Source organism: Babylonia areolata, chromosome 22 (genome assembly GCF_041734735.1).
Source record: "Babylonia areolata isolate BAREFJ2019XMU chromosome 22, ASM4173473v1, whole genome shotgun sequence".
Taxonomy (NCBI): Eukaryota; Metazoa; Mollusca; class Gastropoda; order Neogastropoda; family Buccinidae; genus Babylonia; species Babylonia areolata.
Genome location: NC_134897.1, coordinates 9,729,091 through 9,747,801, shown reverse-complemented (window position 1 = coordinate 9,747,801; position 18,711 = coordinate 9,729,091). Strand labels below are relative to the sequence as shown.

Sequence of the window (18,711 nt, the reverse complement as noted above, 5' to 3'; positions counted from 1 at the left end):
GAGCGGACATCTTCTTCCACTGACAACCCAAATTATATAGATTTCCTCTTCCAATGACTACCCAAATCAAATGGATATCTTCTTAAATTGATAACCCAAATCATATGAATACCTTCTTCTGTTGACTACCCAAATCATAAGAATATCATCTTCCATTAACAATTCAAATCATGCTGACATCTTCTTCCAATGACAACCCAAATCATAGGGATATATTCCTATGTCACTGTCAACCCAAATCATAGGGATATATTCCTATGTCACTGTCAACCCAAATCATAGGGATATATTCCTATGTCACTGTCAACCCAAATCAAACTGATACTCTCTTACGCTGACAACCCAAATCATGTGGATATCTACTTCAACTGACAAACCAAACCATACGGATTCCCTCTCCCACAATAATCCAAATCAAGCAGACACGCTCTTCCTCGGACTTCCCACAAATCATAGAGAAGCCAACGTCTCCTGACCTGCCACACACTCACCCTGATGTTGACGGCCACAACCAGCGTGGCTGCCACGACTGTCCCGAAGGACTGGAGGTCCGCTTTGTCCAGCCCCTCCTGGTCGACGGAATTGGTGAGGGCCCCGTAGGGGATGAAGAAGAGGATGAGGGAGGAGACGAAGCCCTCGATAACGCTCCACAAGAAGACCTTGATGTTGAACAAGGAGTTGTGGATGCCGGGCAGGTACAGCTTGGGATAGCGGATACAGTGGGCCTCGTCCACATCCTGTGTGCACACAGTGATGTGTGTTGGGAGTTGGTTTTTTTGACTCACTTGTGTAAACAAAGTGAGTATGTTTTAACCCGGTGTTCGGTTGTCTGTGTGTGTGTGTGTGTGTGTCCGTTTGTCTGTATGTCTGTGTGTCCGTGGTAAACTTTAACATTGACATTTTCTCTGCAAATACTTTGTCAGTTGACACCAAATTTGGCATAAAAATAGGAAAAATTCAGTTCCTTCCAGTCATCTTGTTTAAAACAATATTGCACCTCTGGGATGGGCACAAAAAAATTAAAAAAAGAAGCCTAATTATATGCAAACTGCATTTACTGTTATATTTATATTTTTTGTATTCTCTAAACTTGGCACTTTGACCTCTTATTCTGACACAACAACAAGAGGAGTCATTATTATCATTTTTTGTTCAAACAGGAACTTCTCTTGCTAAGCATGGAATTTTTATTTATTTTGCAAACGTTTTTGGTGCATATAGTAAAAAAAAAAAAGGGAAATTACTCAGTAATTAATGCTAGGGGACTTAATTTATCACAAGTGAGTCTTGAAGGCCTTGCCTCTCTTGTTTTTTTTGTGGTCCAGTGACATTGCTATAATAATCGTAACATTGATAATAATAATAATAATAATAATAATAATAATAATGCCAGTATTAATATCACAGTTGTTGTTGTTGTTTTAGTCCAGTGACATTGCTATAATAATCGTAACATTGATAATAAGAATAATAAGAATAATAATAATGCCAGTATTAATATCCCCTCAAATCAAATAAAACCATGGTGCTGAGAGCCTCACCGACCACTGACACCATCTCAAAGCTATCGCCACATCAGCATCTACTTCAAGTCAAGGATAAAATAAGTACAATAAAAACTAGTCACCGCTTCAAGCTTTTCACTCAAAGATTAAAAACCTTCCCGAGTTTAAAGCATTCAAATCTGATTAAGAATGATAACTTCCTTCAAGAAGACCGTATGCGTCCCCGGAGGGACATCACATGTGTGTATGTGTGTGTGTTATGAGGAGTTTCTTTTTATCCAGCGATACCATCATAATATAAATACAAAAAAAGAGAGAAGATAATAATACATATATAAAAAAATGATGAAATAATATTCCATCCAACGCAACTTTCTTTTTCTAATGATACACACATCAAAGTGTGTTGTGAGGTTATAATCATGACAGTACCAATACCGGACTAACAAAAAAGATTATTATAATCAAATAAAAAATAATACCCACCAGTGCTGTTACTGACAGGGGTCAGATTTCTGTCCTGTGCAAATACTAGTCCACCAGAGTGGACTCAAGTAAAAGCAGCAACGGCTAGTGACCTGCAAGTATTTCATCTCCCTTCTACTTATGAAAGAAGTGCCCTCTTTGAAGGCACAATAATACTACAATCAAAAATAAAGAAAGGATACTCCATCCAATAACAGTTTGGGTTTAAAAAAAAAAAAAAAAAGTATACAACTAGGTTCCGCTGCAAAAATGCTGGATATACTATTAAATAAGGGATTTGCCTGAAGGGAACACTTACTCAGTCTGGCTCTGTGACTTTGCGATTATAACCATCAGAAGGGGGCCTAGCATACAGCGTCCTGTGTATGTTGAATCATGACTGGCATTACTGAACACCACTGAAGTGACTCAGGAGCAGTGCAGGGTCTCCTCTGGTGTGTGGCCTCCTGGCAACCTAACACTCATAATTCTCTGTGGACTGCCAGCTCTGGCACTACAACGGAAAATCCCAGGTGTGGCGGTGTACGGGGGACTCCTAATAGTGCCACTGAAAGAGAGGGGAGCTGAAGCCCACAAATGCAGAATTTTTTTTTTTCTTTCCTTTCCCCAAGCTGGTCCACTCACCTGGTCGAAGACGCCCAGAGCCAGGATAGGCAATGAGGTGTAGAACACATTGTACAGCGAGATGAAGAAAGGGTCAAACAGGGTCTGAAACACACACCGTCTTACATAAATCTGGGATATGATGGTCTGAAACGCATTCGTAAATCAAGTGCATGACCGTCAGAAACACATTCATTATGACAGTCAGAAACGCATTCATATGTCAAGGATATGACCATCTGAAGCATTCATAAATTAAGGATATGAGTCTGAGACACAATCATAAATCAGGAATACGACAGTGTGAAACACAATCATAAATCAAGGATATAATGGTCTGAAATAAATCAAGGAATCAACTGTCTGAAACATATACATAAACCAATGATATAATGTTCTGAAACATTTATGAATCAAGGATATGACCATCTGAAGCACAATACGACATAAACACATTCATAAACCTAGGATATGACAGTCTGAACAACACTCATAAATCAAGGAGACAATTGTTTGAAACACTGAAACACATTCTTATCAATATGAACATCTGAAGTAAATGGGATAAATCATGTTTGAATGGAACATACATATAGCATCTCTCTTTTTTTTTCTCTCTTTTTTTTTTCCTTTTCCTTTTATTTTATTTTTTTTTTTGTACAGCACTTTTTTTTTCAAGAATGAAGAAGATTCAAAACAGTGAAATATATACACATATAGTAACTGGTTATTATTGTGAAAAAACAATAAAACAAACAAACATTGAATAATTCCATATAAATTAACATTTTTTGCTTGCCATCACAAATGAGACTTTGTTGACCCTAAAGAAAACACAAAACAAATTGTAAGACTTTGATAGCTCCTGAATTACTACCAAGGTGTGTTGCATAGACAGCAGGAGTCAGTCATTTCAATCTGTCTGCCAGACACTATTTCGCTAATCCATGAATTATCAGTAAACAATCCAAAAAATAATTTGCAGAGGAGGCAGAAAATAAAACGTTTCCAATCTGGAAGACGTACACCACTATGTATGTGTGTGGTGGGGATGTGGGGGGGGAGAGGGGTAGCAGAGGGGGGGGCTGTTGGGGGGATGAAGGATGGGAGGAGCATGCGTGCCTGTACACATACAATGCACGTGAGAGTTTGTGTAAAGTGTGTATGTGCAGCATTGTGTGTGTCACAGCATGTGTACAAGTTTGGAATAATGCATAAAAATAATAGGAAATTTTCCTTTGAGAAACACGCCTTTTAAAGATGGGAATCCCTTCAAAACAAGCTTTCAGATGAATTAACTCATTTACACACACATCAAGTCAGAAAACACACCATTACAAACAAATGAAGATCTTTTTTTAAAAATAAAATAAAATACCGTAAAGTTTGGTCTATAAGCCCTGACTTTTTACCCCAGCTTCAAAATCATGATTTCTGTCCATGAATTTTTGGATGAGCTTCAGGATAGTGTGCTAACTGTTCACGTTTTATAAATCAAATCCGCACACATTAAAGCCTTCAGATCAGCATTCAGTTCTACTCTGCTCAAGCGTACACCCTCATCATGCTGAAAACGCGACGTTATGCCTATGATGCAGCCTTCAAATTGAAGGCGATTGACCTAGCAGACGACAGTGCAAGCGACGAACCAGCAGCGCCCTCCACCTTAACGTTCATGAAGTGAAAGCGAGGCTGAAGTCAGTGACAAGATGGTGGAGGAAGCTGTGCTGGTTCTCTTCAACTCAGACACTGAAGACGAAGATTTTAGTGGATTCAGTGAGCAGGATGACATTGAAAAAATTTGACTATCCCTAAATTATGGATCTTATTTTCGTTGTGTTTATTTATTATTTTGTTGTGGCACTAGCAGTATTTTCGCTTGCTTTTCTTTGGGCTGTTTCCCGCTTGTGTTTTTTTCATAACCTACAGTATCAACAACTTTTCTGTAGTATCAGTATGTGTTCCGGTACCGGAAATAAGAGCAGCTTATAAGCCGGTGCGGCTTATGTATGTATAAAGTTCAATTATTTCCAAAATTTTGTGGGTGCGGCTTATATACCAGTGCGCTCAATAGACCGAACTTTACAGTAAATGAATAAATAAAATACTAAACAATCAAAACACACACAAAATACAACCCTCTCCAGCCCCATACCTGGGCAGAAAATCCACAGAAGAAGGCATACCAGAACCCACACAGGGTGAACGCAAAGTTCTTGTAGAAGAAGTACTTGAGGAACTTGCACATGCGCAGGTAGGACCAGCGGCCGTGCACCAGCAGCAGTCGCTCCAGGTAGCGGAACTGGGCGATGGAGTAATCTGACGCCAGCACCGCCTGCAAACCCTCCTGGCCAGAGATGCCGATTCCGATATGGGCCACTGAAATCAATACGGCATGACTGAAAACAATACAGCACTGGGCCACCAAAAACAATATCAGGCCACTGAAAGCAATGTTGGGCCATTGAAAACAACATCAGGTCATTGAAAGCAATACTGGGCTATTGAAAACAACATCAGGTCACAGAAAGCAATGTTGGGCCATTGAAAACATCAGGTCATTGAAAGCAATATTGGGCTATTGAAAACAACATCAGGTCACAGAAAGCAATGTTGGGCCATTGAAAACAACATCAGGTCATTGAAAGCAATGTTGGGCCATTGAAAACAACATCAGGTCATTGAAAGCAATGTTGGGCCATTGAAAACAACATCAGGTCATAAAAAGCAATGTTGGGCCATTGAAAACAACATCAGGTCATAGAAGTAATGTTGGGCCATTGAAAACAACATCAGGTCACAGAAAGCAATGTTGGGCCATTGAAAACAACATCAGGTCATTGAAAGCAATACTGGGCTATTGAAAACAACATCAGGTCACAGAAAGCAATGTTGGGCCATTGAAAACAACATCAGGTCACAGAAAGCAATGTTGGGCCATTGAAAACAACATCAGGTCATAGAAAGCAATGTTGGGCCATTGAAAACAACATCAGGTCACAGAAAGCAATGTTGGGCCATTGAAAACAACATCAGGTCACAGAAAGCAATGTTGGGCCATTGAAAACAACATCAGGTCATTGAAAGCAATACTGGGCTATTGAAAACAACATCAGGTCACAGAAAGCAATGTTGGGCCATTGAAAACAACATCAGGTCACAGAAAGCAATGTTGGGCCATTGAAAACAACATCAGGTCACAGAAAGCAATGTTGGGCCATTGAAAACAACATCAGGTCATTGAAAGCAATACTGGGCTATTGAAAACAACATCAGGTCACAGAAAGCAATGTTGGGCCATTGAAAACATCAGGTCATTGAAAGCAATATTGGGCTATTGAAAACAACATCAGGTCACAGAAAGCAATGTTGGGCCATTGAAAACAACATCAGGTCATTGAAAGCAATGTTGGGCCATTGAAAACAACATCAGGTCACAGAAAGCAATGTTGGGCCATTGAAAACAACATCAGGTCATAGAAGTAATGTTGGGCCATTGAAAACAACATCAGGTCACAGAAAGCAATGTTAGGCCATTGAAAACAACATCAGGTCACAGAAAGCAATGTTGGGCCATTGAAAACAACATCAGGTCACAGAAAGCAATGTTGGGCCATTGAAAACAACATCAGGTCATAGAAGTAATGTTGGGACATTGAAAACAACATCAGGTCACAGAAAGCAATGTTGGGCCATTGAAAACAACATCAGGTCATAGAAGTAATGTTGGGACATTGAAAACAACATCAGGTCACAGAAAGCAATGTTGGGCCATTGAAAACAACATCAGGTCACAGAAAGCAATGTTGGGACACTGAAAATAATATCACGCCACTGAAAGCAATTTTATGCCACTGAAAATATCAGATCACTGAAAGCAATGCTGGGCTACTGACATTATTAGGTCACTGAAAACAATGGTGGGCCTCTGAAAAGAATATTGGGCCACCGAAAGCAATGTGGGGTCACTGAAAACAATATCAGACCACTGAAAACAATATTTTAGTAGAGGGCCCAGAGTGTCCGCGAATCGATTGCGATCGTGCCAATCAAGCCAAATAATTATGTGACCTGGTTGAAGACATAATTTGAAAAAAAAAACAAGAACACCAGAGAATCAACAGACAGAAAATACGAAAAGAATTAGCCGTATGAAGAGCACAGGAACAGGAGTCAAGATGGCTGCCGGAAAAAGAGGGCGCTAGTCAGGGGGACAAAGGAGAGGTTACCAATTTCCAGGTTATCAGCCGTAGCTATTTTCGTTTTCTCCGCATAGGGAGATAGTAGTTTGCACAGGACAGGAATGTCAGAACCCTGCTGGAGTCTGTACTAGTGGGTCACGGTTGAGTATGTGTAATTAAAACAATATTTGGCCACTGAAAGCAATATTTGGCCACTGAAAGCAATATTAAGTCTCTGAAAGCAATGTTGGGCCACCGAAAACAATATTAGATCACTGAAAGCAATGTTGGGCCACTGAAAACAATATTAGATCACTGAAAGCAATGTTGGGCCACTGAAAACAACATTAGGCCGCTGAAAATGATGCTGGACTGAAAGCAAATTTGGGCCACTGAAAACAATATTAGGTCACTGAAGAAAACAATGTTGGGCCACCAAAAACAATATTTGGCCACTGAAAATATTAGGCCACTGAAAACAATATTAGGCCAACTGAAAACAATATAACGCCACTGAAAACAATATTAGGCCAACTGAAAACAATATAAGGCCACCAAAAAACAGTATCGGGCCACTGAAAGCAATGTCGGGCCACTGAAAACAATGTCAGATCACTGAAAACAATATTAGGCCACAAAAAAACAACGGTGGGCCACAGAAAACAATGTAATAATGAGCCACTGAAAACAACACAAGACCAATGAAAACAGTATTTGGCCAATGAAAACAATGTCATACTGAGTCACTTGAAACAATGTTGGATCAGTGAAAACAATACCACGCTTGTGAAAAATATTCACTGGGACCATGCATGCCCAGTCCCTAACCTATTAAGAGGCCATTTGGATTTTTCTTGGAGTCCATATAATTCAGCATGCCAAACTAATTTCTTATCAAGCAAATCCATCAAATCAAATCATTACAGAACAAATCAATTCAGATCATTATCAAGTCTTCTCATATTAGATCCCCTTTACTCAAACTGGAGTTGTAACAAATCAGGTAATGCATTTTTTTTGACAATTTAAGGAAATTTGACTCCACCCATACAAGCTGTCTCGCATCTGCAACATGATAGGCACAATAGCCAAGTTGTTAGAGCACTTTAATTTCAACCTGAGGCACCTGTGTTCAAATCCCAGCTGTGCCTTGCAATAGTGGGTCACGGGTTAAGTATGTGTAATTAAACATATGTTTATGTGCAGACCTGATAGTGCCTGAACCTCATCCACCTCATTCATGTGTATACAGAGGGGAAACATCAAATACACACATTAAAGATCATGTAATCCATATGTTCAGTGGATTATGGAAATATGAACATACCCAGCATGCACATGTCCCATGGGACTGCTTTAATGTTGGGGTAAAAACATTCATACACATAAAAATCCCGCTTGTACATGCGAGCGAACATGGGAGTTGAAGCCCACATACACAGAAAGAAAGAGAAGTTGGACTGACATTGCGCCTTAATTTTAACTCGACTGGCCAAACAAGTTAAGTAAGTTTGTGACCTGATACAAGTCTTCATCAGATACAAAATATGAGTGTCAAAGAATCGATAGACAGACAGAAATATGAAAAAAACTTAGCCGTATGAAGAACACAGGATCAGGAGTCAAGATGGCTGCCGGAAAAAGAGGGCACTAGTCAGGGATGCACAGGGGACGTAACCTACTTCGGAAGGTTATCGGCTGTAGCTATTTTCGTTTTCTCCACATAGGTGGGTAGTAGTTTGCACAGGACAGGAATCAGACCCCTGCCGGAGTCTGCACTAGTGGGTCACGGTTAAGTGTGTGTAATTAAAAGAGAAGTTATCACTAACACAGCAACCTGTTCAGTCTGACTCACTTTTGATCATGCTGACATCGTTGGCCCCATCCCCAATAGCCAGTGTGATGGTCTTCTTGTGTCGCTTCACCAAATCCACCACCAGGGCCTTCTGGAGGGGGGTCACTCGACAGCATATCACCGCCTTGCACATGCAGGCCAGTTCCAGAAACAGCCCCTCCAGTTCAGGGCGCAAGGCAAAGGCCTGGACAGGACAACAGTGACAGGGATTATGCACTGAATGTACACTTCCAAGAACAAGGATTCGGTTAAGTATGTGTAATTAAAATGGATCTTCAAAATACTGTCTCCCTGGTAAACATTATGTGCCAACCTGCTGGTGCCTTAATCCTATCGAACTGTACATATACAAGCAAAAACATCAAACATACACTTTATGGATCCGATAATCCATGTCAGCATTCAGCAGATCATGGACAGGTGGATTATGGACGCAGGAAAATACCCAGTAAACACACCCCTGAAAAGAAAGCCTGCCTACCTTCATAACAAATCATATTCCGGGAGGTTATCGGCCGTAGTTACTTTCGTTTTCTCCGCATATGCGGATAGCACTTTGCACAGGACAGGAATGTCAGACCCCTGCCGGAGTTTGCACTAGTTGGGTCACGGTTAAGTATGTGTAATTAAACAAATTATATCTGTCCAAAAGGTACCCAAAAATTTCAACTCAAATAACACCCCATCCTAAAGGTGTCCCCACAATTTCCACTCAACGCCCCAACAAAGATACCTCCAAATCCACTCTCCCCCCACTCTTCCCCCCAAAAACGCCCCCCATCCCACAGCTTCCATCATCAACCTTTGTATGTTGACGACGTAAGACCAGGTCCCATACTCCCGCACCAAAGGTGCCCCAAAAAATCTCTACCCCCCACAATAAAAAAACCCACCCCCTATCCAAAATCTCTCCCCTCACCAGGCTGTGTCCGTTGATGACCAGGGCCAGGTCCCCATACTCCTCATCATCCACGTTGATTTGGGAGGAGGTGCGGATGGTGCACGACTCCCCACCCCCGTTGCGGACGGTCTGTCCGTTGGTGACGATGTGGTCGTCCTTGGCAACGGTTTTCATGGCGCACACGCCATCCACAGCCTGTCGCAACTGGTTCTCCACGTCCTCAAATGTGTCCGCGTCAACGATGAACGGCTGCTCCATTTCGTCCGTCAGCAGGTGGCACGAGTAACCTATGTTGATGGCCGTCTCTGGAAGAAAAGAAACACATAGTGGGCTAAGTTAATAAAATGAAGATGCAAGCATAGAAAGATCAAAGATCATGGAAACAACAAGCATTCAATGTTAACATCCGATTCTGGAAAACACAAAGGAGGTGGCGCTGGAAAACACTACCAGTAGCAGTGGCTAGTGACCTCCCTTTGTATATTACTTCCCTTCTTTTCCGGCAGGATATCAATCACCATTCCATAATTGGACTCCACATTCTGGGGCTGCATTACGTTTATTCAGCAAAATAAGTTACTCCACTTCAAAATACAAAAGAAAACCACAACATATTAGCAGCACATTAGAATCAAGCCACACTGACCTCATTTCACCAAGGTTCAGCAGACAGGGGGTTAACATCCTCCCTCACCCCTCCCCTCCTGACCCCCTCCTTCACACTGTTTGTCTTCCATCAGCACCCTCAACTTTATGTCAGCCACCCACAAAAACGCCAATACAGAATCCAGATGCAACAATACTCTCACTCACGCCACCCTCAACCTGTTTGTCTACCATAAGTACCTGAGAATGTGTCTCAATTCCAAAAAAAGCAAGATGAATGGGAAAAGAATTTCAAAATATATATATATTAATAATTCTAAAAAATAAAAAAAAATCACCAGAACACCAGCATGGAAATCTGTGTAACATGAAACACTCCCAAAAATGATAACTTGACCCCCTAACCCTGTTTTTCTCCTGTGGGCACCTGCTGTAAGTGTCTTAATACTGAAACAAAGTAAAATATATGGGGGTGGGGGAGTGGAGGGGGTGGGAGAAACAATAAATAAAAATGAAAAACACCAGAATGATAATATCAAAATCAGAAAAATACGGAAACATTCCCATCCACGCCACACAGACACCCTCACCCTGTTTGTCTTCCATGAGCACCTCAGTAAGAGTCTTAATACCAAAACAAAGTAAAATAAAGGAGGAAAACAAATCTATGGACCACCAGAATCCCAACAAGGAAATATGAACAAGATGAATACACAGCCACCCATGCCCCCTCACCCTGTTTATCTCCCGTAAGCACCTCAATACCGAAGCAAAGTAAAATAAATGGGGAAAAAATCTCCAAATCATCAGAAGGTCTAAATGGAAATCTGTACACCATGAAAAAAATGCCACCCATGTCTTCCTGACCCCTCACCCTGTTTATCCCCTGTCAGCACCTTTGTAAGAGTTTTAATACCGAAACAAAGTAAACCAAAGGGGGCCGGGGGGGGGAAACAAATTGTAAACCACCAGAATGCCAATACAGATATATGTACACCATAAAACACTGTAACCCATGCCCCCCATTCTCCCTCACCCTGTTTATCTCCAGCAAGCATCTAAGTAAGAGTCTTAATACCAAAACAAAGTAAAATAAAGGGGAAAACAAATATCAAACCACCTGTACACCATCAAAACAATGCCACCCATGCCCCCCTCACCCTGTTTTCCCTCTGTCAGCATACAAGAGTCTTAATACCAAAACAGAGTAAAATAAAAGGGGAAAACAAATATTAAACCACCTGTACACAATGAAAAACACTCCCATCCATACCACCCATGTCCCCCTCACCCTGTTTATCCCCGGTCAGCACCCAGATCTTGATGTCGGCCAAAGCCAGGTTGGCGATGGTCTCCGGCACCCCGTCCTGAAGCTTGTCCTCGATGGCCGAAGCCCCCACCAACATCAGGTCCGTCTCTATCTCCTCATACACCGCGTCCAGCTTCTCCTCTCTGTCCTCCAGGGATATGCTGTGGGAGCGTGGGAGAACAGGAAGCGTTGAATTATTGTAATAATCATGATAAGGATGATGATGATGATGATGATGATGATGATACTAAGAGTTGCTGCAGTAATAATAATCTAAATGTAGTAGCTGTAGTACAGTAGTTAATGATAATTTTAAAAAAACACTAATAATTACAATAATGACAATAAGAAAAAGAAGAAAAAATAACAACAACAACAATAAAAATAATAATAATGATGACAAGAAGAAGAAGAGGAACAATAAGGATAGTAGTAATTGCTTAATAAAGGTAATAGTACATTTACATAGCACTTTCAAACATCTCAAATCTTTTTTTATCAACTCACATCTGACAGAAAGCAGGACAAACACACAGATAAAAAAATAAATTTTGTTTTGCTAATTTACATGGAGGAAAATAGCTATAAGGGTGTACTATCCCCCCAACCCCAAAAGTAAAAGAAAAGGAAATTTTGCACAGGACAGGAATGTCAGACCCCTGCCAGAGTCTGCACTAGTTGGGTCACGGTTAAGTATGTGTAATTAAATTGAATTTTCAGTAGCAGCATTAAGAATCCAAATACAGTAACTTCCATCATCACTGTGATCTTCATTCCCCGTAATAATAGTACGAAATCACATCACGTTTCAGCACAATTAGCTCCAACAGAACACTCTCTCTCATACATCACACACATCAATCACAGCAATTTACAGCGTTGTCAGGACAGACGCTTTCTCACCTGGCTTCATGGTGTTTGACCTTCCAGCCCTCGTACGTCTCTCGGTCAATGTCTTTGACCGCCAGGCACAGGGTTCGCAGACCAGTCTGGGCAAAATCCTGACACACGTTCATAAGAAAACTCGATTAGACACCTAAGTCAAGTCATATTCAATGGGACAAGGGTTGGAATCTGGCACCATTTTTTTTTTTTATCAAAGCATGTCAGAACTGCAATCCGCAGTCAACTTTTCTCTTCCAAGATTCACTCACACAGAAATCTGAGATCAGATCTCTCTTCCTCAGACTGAAAATCCAGTGCTACTCAGCTGTTGTGCCCACTGCCTGCAGACTTCAAAGCAAGTTCTGTTACTTCACAAATATTTCATTGCACTTAAACTCATGACACAACAGAAGTTGGTCAGCCAACTATGGAGGCTGTGCAGACCCACTTTCGTATGATTTTTGTGGAGGTTCCCCAGTTATTTCTGACCAAAATCGCGTGCACATGCACGTCTCCATTTCCTTTTATCCAGGTCACCAAAAGGCTAAAATTTTGTTGTGGAAGTCCCCGTTCTGACGAAAGGATTTTGAACAGTTTACAAGATATATTTGGTTTTATAATTACACCCATTCTTTGTTTCAGTCTTCTAGGTTTACCTTGGGCGTGTTTCTGTCATACCTCTGCCATTACACATTCGAGCTGATCCATTTATATATAAACTTTGCCAACAAGTTGTCCGAACGAAGGCAGTGCAAGCTCAGAGAAGCCAGTTAAGGTGGGGGGCTGCCCAAGACGTCACATGACCTATTTCTTGCTCTGCGAGCAACGAAAAGTCCACCATGAAAGCAGGCCTGCACACCCTCCCTGCTATCCCCAACCCCACAGACTCACATTCAGATGGTGTGTAGTCAGCTCCTTCATGTCCGCGCTGTTGGGACTGAGGCGCTCAAAAATAATGTTGTCTGCCCCTTTACAGAACAGCTTGATCTGGCCGTCCTTCCTCACTATCACCTGCACAAAAACACAGAGCAATGTCAACTGATCAATAATACCAGTCAAGTAAGAAATTATTCAATCAAACTGATCAATAATACCAGTCAAGTAAGAAATTATTCAATCAAACTGATCAATAATACCAGTCAAGTAAGAAATTATTCAATCAAACTGATCAATAATACCAGTCAAGTAAGAAATTGTTCATCAAACTGATCAATAATACCAGTCCAAGTGAGAAATTATTCAATCAAACTGATCAATAATACCAGTCAAGTAAGAAATTGTTCATCAAACTGATCAATAATACCAGTCCAAGTAAGAAATTATTCAATCAAACTGATAAATAATACCAGTCAAGTAAGAAATCATCAATCAAACTGATCAATAATACCAGTCAAGCAAGCATTAAATCAATCTCTGTGACAAGAACACATCACCACCAGTCTGAAGGAAACTTAAGGAAATGATGAATCCAATTATAACTGATCAATAATACCAGTCAAGTAAGAAATCATTCAAACTGATCAATAATACCAGTCAAGTAAGAAATCATGCAAACTGATCAATAATACCAGTCAAGTAAGAAATCATTTAATCAAACTGATCAATAATACCAGTCAAGCAAGCACTTATCAAATCAATCTATGTGGCAAGAACACATCGCCACCATTCTGAAGGAAACTTAAGATAATGGTGAATCAAATTATAAATTTGCATTTCTTTCAGTATCAAGATGAAATGAACAAGGATAGTATTGATGGGGGGTTGAGAAGGGTGTGAGCGTGTGTTTCCATCCCAAACCAAAAAAATATATATATATATATTTACAAAAAATGACCACTCATACTCACACTGACACGTTATAACCGACGGACAAACACAAAAACCTCCAAAGACAGAATCATACTCACAGACATGCGTTTGCACACACTGTTGAAGTTGTGTTTCCATCCCAAACCGAAAAAATATATATAGATTTACAAAAAAAGGACCACTCATACTCACACTGACACGTTATAACCGACGGACAGATGACACAAAAACCTCCAAAGATAGAATCATACTCACAGACATGCGTTTGCGCACATTGTTGAAGTCCAGAATGCACAGCAGCTCATACTCCTCTTGTATCCCGTGAACATCAATCGTGATTGTATTCGGGGTACGGGACTGCACACACACATACAAAAAGAATCACAATCTGGGGTACAAGCCTGAATGAAAAAAAAGTATAATAATAATGTCTGACACAATTTACAGATCAAGGGGTGATCATTACTGTTGTATTTAGGGACCGTCATGAAAGTTAAAAGGAAATTTTCTATCTAAAATTATGTTTAAATAACATACTTACCGTGACCCACTAGTGCAGACTCTGACAGGGGTCTGACATTCCTGTCCTGTGCAAACTACTATCCGCCTATGCGGTGAAAACAAAAGTAGCTACGGCTGACAACCTCCCAGAAGTAGGTATCATGAGTCCCAAAGGTCCTTGTATCCAGACTTCTCATACCTTAGATTTTACTTTTAAATGGATTAAAAAAAATTTGAAAAAAGGAAAACCAGACTCTTCATGCCTTAGTCTTTACTTTAGATGGCCAGAAAAAAAAAGGGGGGAAATTTTCTTCCCTAAAATTTGAACCCAGGATGCTTGGATTAGCAGACCTAGGGCAGGTTGCATAAGATTATCTTTGCAGCGCTAAGTTTGCTTGGAGTTAAGAATGTCCTTTCATATATGGAATTTGCCATGGAGTTGGGAACATTCTTAACGATAAGCAAACTTAGCACTGCTGAGTTCGCTCATGCAACCCAACCCAGCGCAATAACCACTGGTCCGTAGCACCCTTCAATTCAGGGCACTGAGCGGCAGGACTCACCTTGAAGACAAAGCCAAAGTTGCGGGCTGCAGACACCAAGGCTGCTTCGTCTGGAGACTGTGCCTGGTACTCCAGGGTTCCTGGTGACATCAAATCAAATCAAGTTGTCTACATTCCTGGACTGACTACCCATCTGTTTCCTAAAACCAAAATGGTGCCATAAGGTCAGTTAACTCTCTCTCTGTGGACCATGGGCCCCGATCGAGGCCCTACTGTTCACAACTGTTTCAGAACAAAGAAACCCAATGAGGGATTTATAAAGTTTTGAATTTATTGGAGTGGCACCTCATTTGCATTATGACTTTATAAGCTAAAAATATCTAAACTGATCTTTCCACTCTCCACTCCAACCAATAAATGCAGTGTCTGTTGCTGTGCTCATGAGCAGGAGACTCGTGATGGCCAGTGTAGGACCAATGCCAATGAAACAGTGCAGATGATGGGACAGCAAAAAAAATCATATCCTTTTTTTTTTTTTTTATCATCTTTATTGCTTATTTCCAAGCTGACTGCACAGAGGTATATCATCGCTGAACATCAATTAAATATCAAACATCCATCTAATATGAATTTCATAGGACCTGGAGAAAAAATAATAATAAAGGAACTCTCTATCTTCATGCAACTCTGGTTCAGCAATTGTTATCGTCAGTAAAGGGGCCAAGTACCACAGATGTGTTGCTGTGTATGTTGAATAAGAACTGCCACTACCCGGAAACAACTACAGTAACTCGTAACAGTACTGTGTCTCCTCTACTGTCTCGTCTTTTAGCAATTTAATATAGCTTCCTGTGGACTGCAGGTATGGAGACTGCAGCCGACGAACCTGGCTGTGGCTGTGTTAGAGGAACTCGGGATGAGTAGTGCAGGAGTAATGCCACTGAAACGATACAGATATCTAATGGAACTACCCTAAAAAAAAAACCCACACAACCAACACCTATTTATCTATTTATTCATCTTCGTCGTTTATGGCTCCACTGATGGCACAGGGTTAAACAGGTTAAACATCCCATAGCCTTTTACAGCCACCGGGGCAGTGAACTGACATCCACTGAGTCTACAGCTCAGCACAGGAAGGCAGGGCCTGATCCTCTCATTCCCCAATTATAACCTTCCCCAAAGTCAGGTACTCATTCACACCTGGGAGGGGTCAGGAATATCAGAGTAAAGTGCCTTTCCCCAAGGACACAATACCTCGAACCCTGTGAGGAATATCAGAGTAAACTGCCTTTCCCTAAGGACTCTTTCCCCAAGGACACAATACCTTGAACCCTGTGAGGAATATCAGAGTAAACTGCCTTTCCCCAAGGACACAATACCTTGAACCCTGTCAGGAATATCAGAGTAAACTGCCTTTCCCTAAGGACACAATACCTTGAACCCTGTCAGGAGTATAAGAGTAAACTGCCTTTCCCCAAGGACACAATACCTTGAACCCTGTCAGGAATATCAGAGTAAACTGCCTTTCCGCAAGGACACAATACCTCGAACCCTGTCAGGAATATCAGAGTAAACTGCCTTTCCCCAAGGACACAATACCTTGAACCCTGTCAGGAATATCAGAGTAAACTGCCTTTCCCCAAGGACACAATACCTCGAACCCTGTGAAGAATATCAGAGTAAACTGCCTTTCCCCAAGGACACAATACCTCGAACCCTGTGAGGAATATCCAAGTAAACTGCCTTTCCCCAAGGACACAATACCTCGAACCCTGTGAAGAATATCAGAGTAAACTGCCTTTCCCCAAGGACACAATACCTCGAACCCTGTGAGGAATATCCAAGTAAACTGCCTTTCCCCAAGGACACAATACCTCGAACCCTGTGAGGAATATCCGAGTAAACTGCCTTTCCCCAAGGACACAATACCTCGAACCCTGTGAGGAATATCAGAGTAAACTGCCTTTCCCCAAGGACACAATACCTCGAACCCTGTCAGGAATATCAGAGTAAACTGCCTTTCCCCAAGGACACAATACCTTGAACCCTGTGAGGAATTAATCATTAGAGTAAACTGCCTTTCCCCAAGGACACAATACCTTGAACCCTGTGAGGAATTAATCATTAGAGTAAACTGCCTTTCCCCAAGGACACAATACCTCAAACCCTGATCACAGGTGAACACTAGTTCAGAATACCCACACCTAACCCACCTAACCTTTCCGCAATGGCACCGCTCCCTACATAGAACCTAAGGGCAAAAAGAGAAGGTAACTCTGGGCAAAAAGAGGAGGTAACTCTCACCATCTTCGTGCACCTCGGGCATGACGGTGTGGCAGAGGGCCAGCAGAGTGAAGAATGTGTGGCAGTGGGGGTCCCCCGTCCTCACCACCTCCAGCAGTTTCTGGTCGTAGAACTGGAAACTCTTCTCGTAGTACGGGTTTGCTGAGAAGTCCACCCGCGGCGTGTACTGCGCACACCAAAACACATCGATGTACACCAACAGGGAACACAGATCTATGCCTGTGCAAGTACAAGGAAGACAGGAGCTTAGAGCAATACGAGAGTCGATTATCATTTGTTTATGATTATTGTATGCATCGTCCATGGCTGCACACACACAAATATGCATGTATGCATATACGCATGTACAAACACACACACACACACAAACACACATACAGAGTGACAAACACACACACATACTAACACACAGAGACACACACACACAGTCACACACACACACACAAACACACAGTGTTAGTTTTTCATTACAAAGATGTTATATTGTTATGCTTTCTCTCTCTCTCTCTCTCTCTCTCACTCTCTCCCTTTTTTAAATCAATCATTTTCTATATGTAACACACACACACACACATGCACACACACACACTTTCACTTACTCGCATGCGTACACATTAATTTTTTCCCCCCCTCCAATTTTTTTCCTGTCCTCATCTAATATCACTTACTGTGAAAAGATGTTAAACTAAAGAATGAACACAGTGACACACACACACAAAAAAAAAAAAACACACATACACACTGACACACAAACACATACACACTGACACACACACATACAGTGACACACACACACACACACACACACACATACCCACACACACACACATACGCACACACACACACGCACACACACACATACACACACACACACAAACATAAACACACACACACAGAGTGACACACAGACACACACAATACCTCAGAGACTTCAGCTGGATTTCCTTCCCTGTCTGTTGGGTCTCCATAGGATCTCCCGTTTATTGAACACTTGTTGAAGGTCATGACATTCTGAAAACATAAGCCAACATCATTCAACACCATTACCATACATTAAAAAGGTCACAGAAATCCACTCACTATCTTATCACACACCGACTTACCTCTCATATTTTATTTCTATCTACAGCCCTTCATCTCCAGTATTCAAACCAAATGAATTCAGTTATCTAGGCAGTAACAAACCTACTGAATTCAAGACATTTATAAACTTACAAGATTCAAGACATTTATAATTCCACTAATTTCAAGACATTGGTA

The 18,711-nt window shown here is 41.2% G+C and overlaps 1 protein-coding gene across 2 annotated transcripts in view; it reads right to left on the bottom strand.

Annotated features, from left to right (window-relative positions):
- LOC143297520 (phospholipid-transporting ATPase ID-like) overlaps positions 1–18,711 on the bottom strand; it is a 63,446-nt gene that overhangs the window by 15,180 nt on the left and 29,555 nt on the right. For both annotated transcript variants that reach the window (XM_076609921.1, XM_076609920.1), the window contains exons 12-23: positions 18,373–18,462; positions 17,452–17,617; positions 15,205–15,284; positions 14,396–14,497; positions 13,223–13,342; positions 12,350–12,447; positions 11,429–11,607; positions 9,550–9,836; positions 8,631–8,814; positions 4,750–4,973; positions 2,616–2,699; positions 492–737 (exon numbers count right to left, since the gene is read on the bottom strand). In XM_076609921.1, coding sequence (XP_076466036.1) covers positions 492–737; positions 2,616–2,699; positions 4,750–4,973; positions 8,631–8,814; positions 9,550–9,836; positions 11,429–11,607; positions 12,350–12,447; positions 13,223–13,342; positions 14,396–14,497; positions 15,205–15,284; positions 17,452–17,617; positions 18,373–18,462 — 1,860 coding nt within the window. The remainder of the gene's footprint in view (positions 1–491; positions 738–2,615; positions 2,700–4,749; positions 4,974–8,630; positions 8,815–9,549; positions 9,837–11,428; positions 11,608–12,349; positions 12,448–13,222; positions 13,343–14,395; positions 14,498–15,204; positions 15,285–17,451; positions 17,618–18,372; positions 18,463–18,711) is intronic.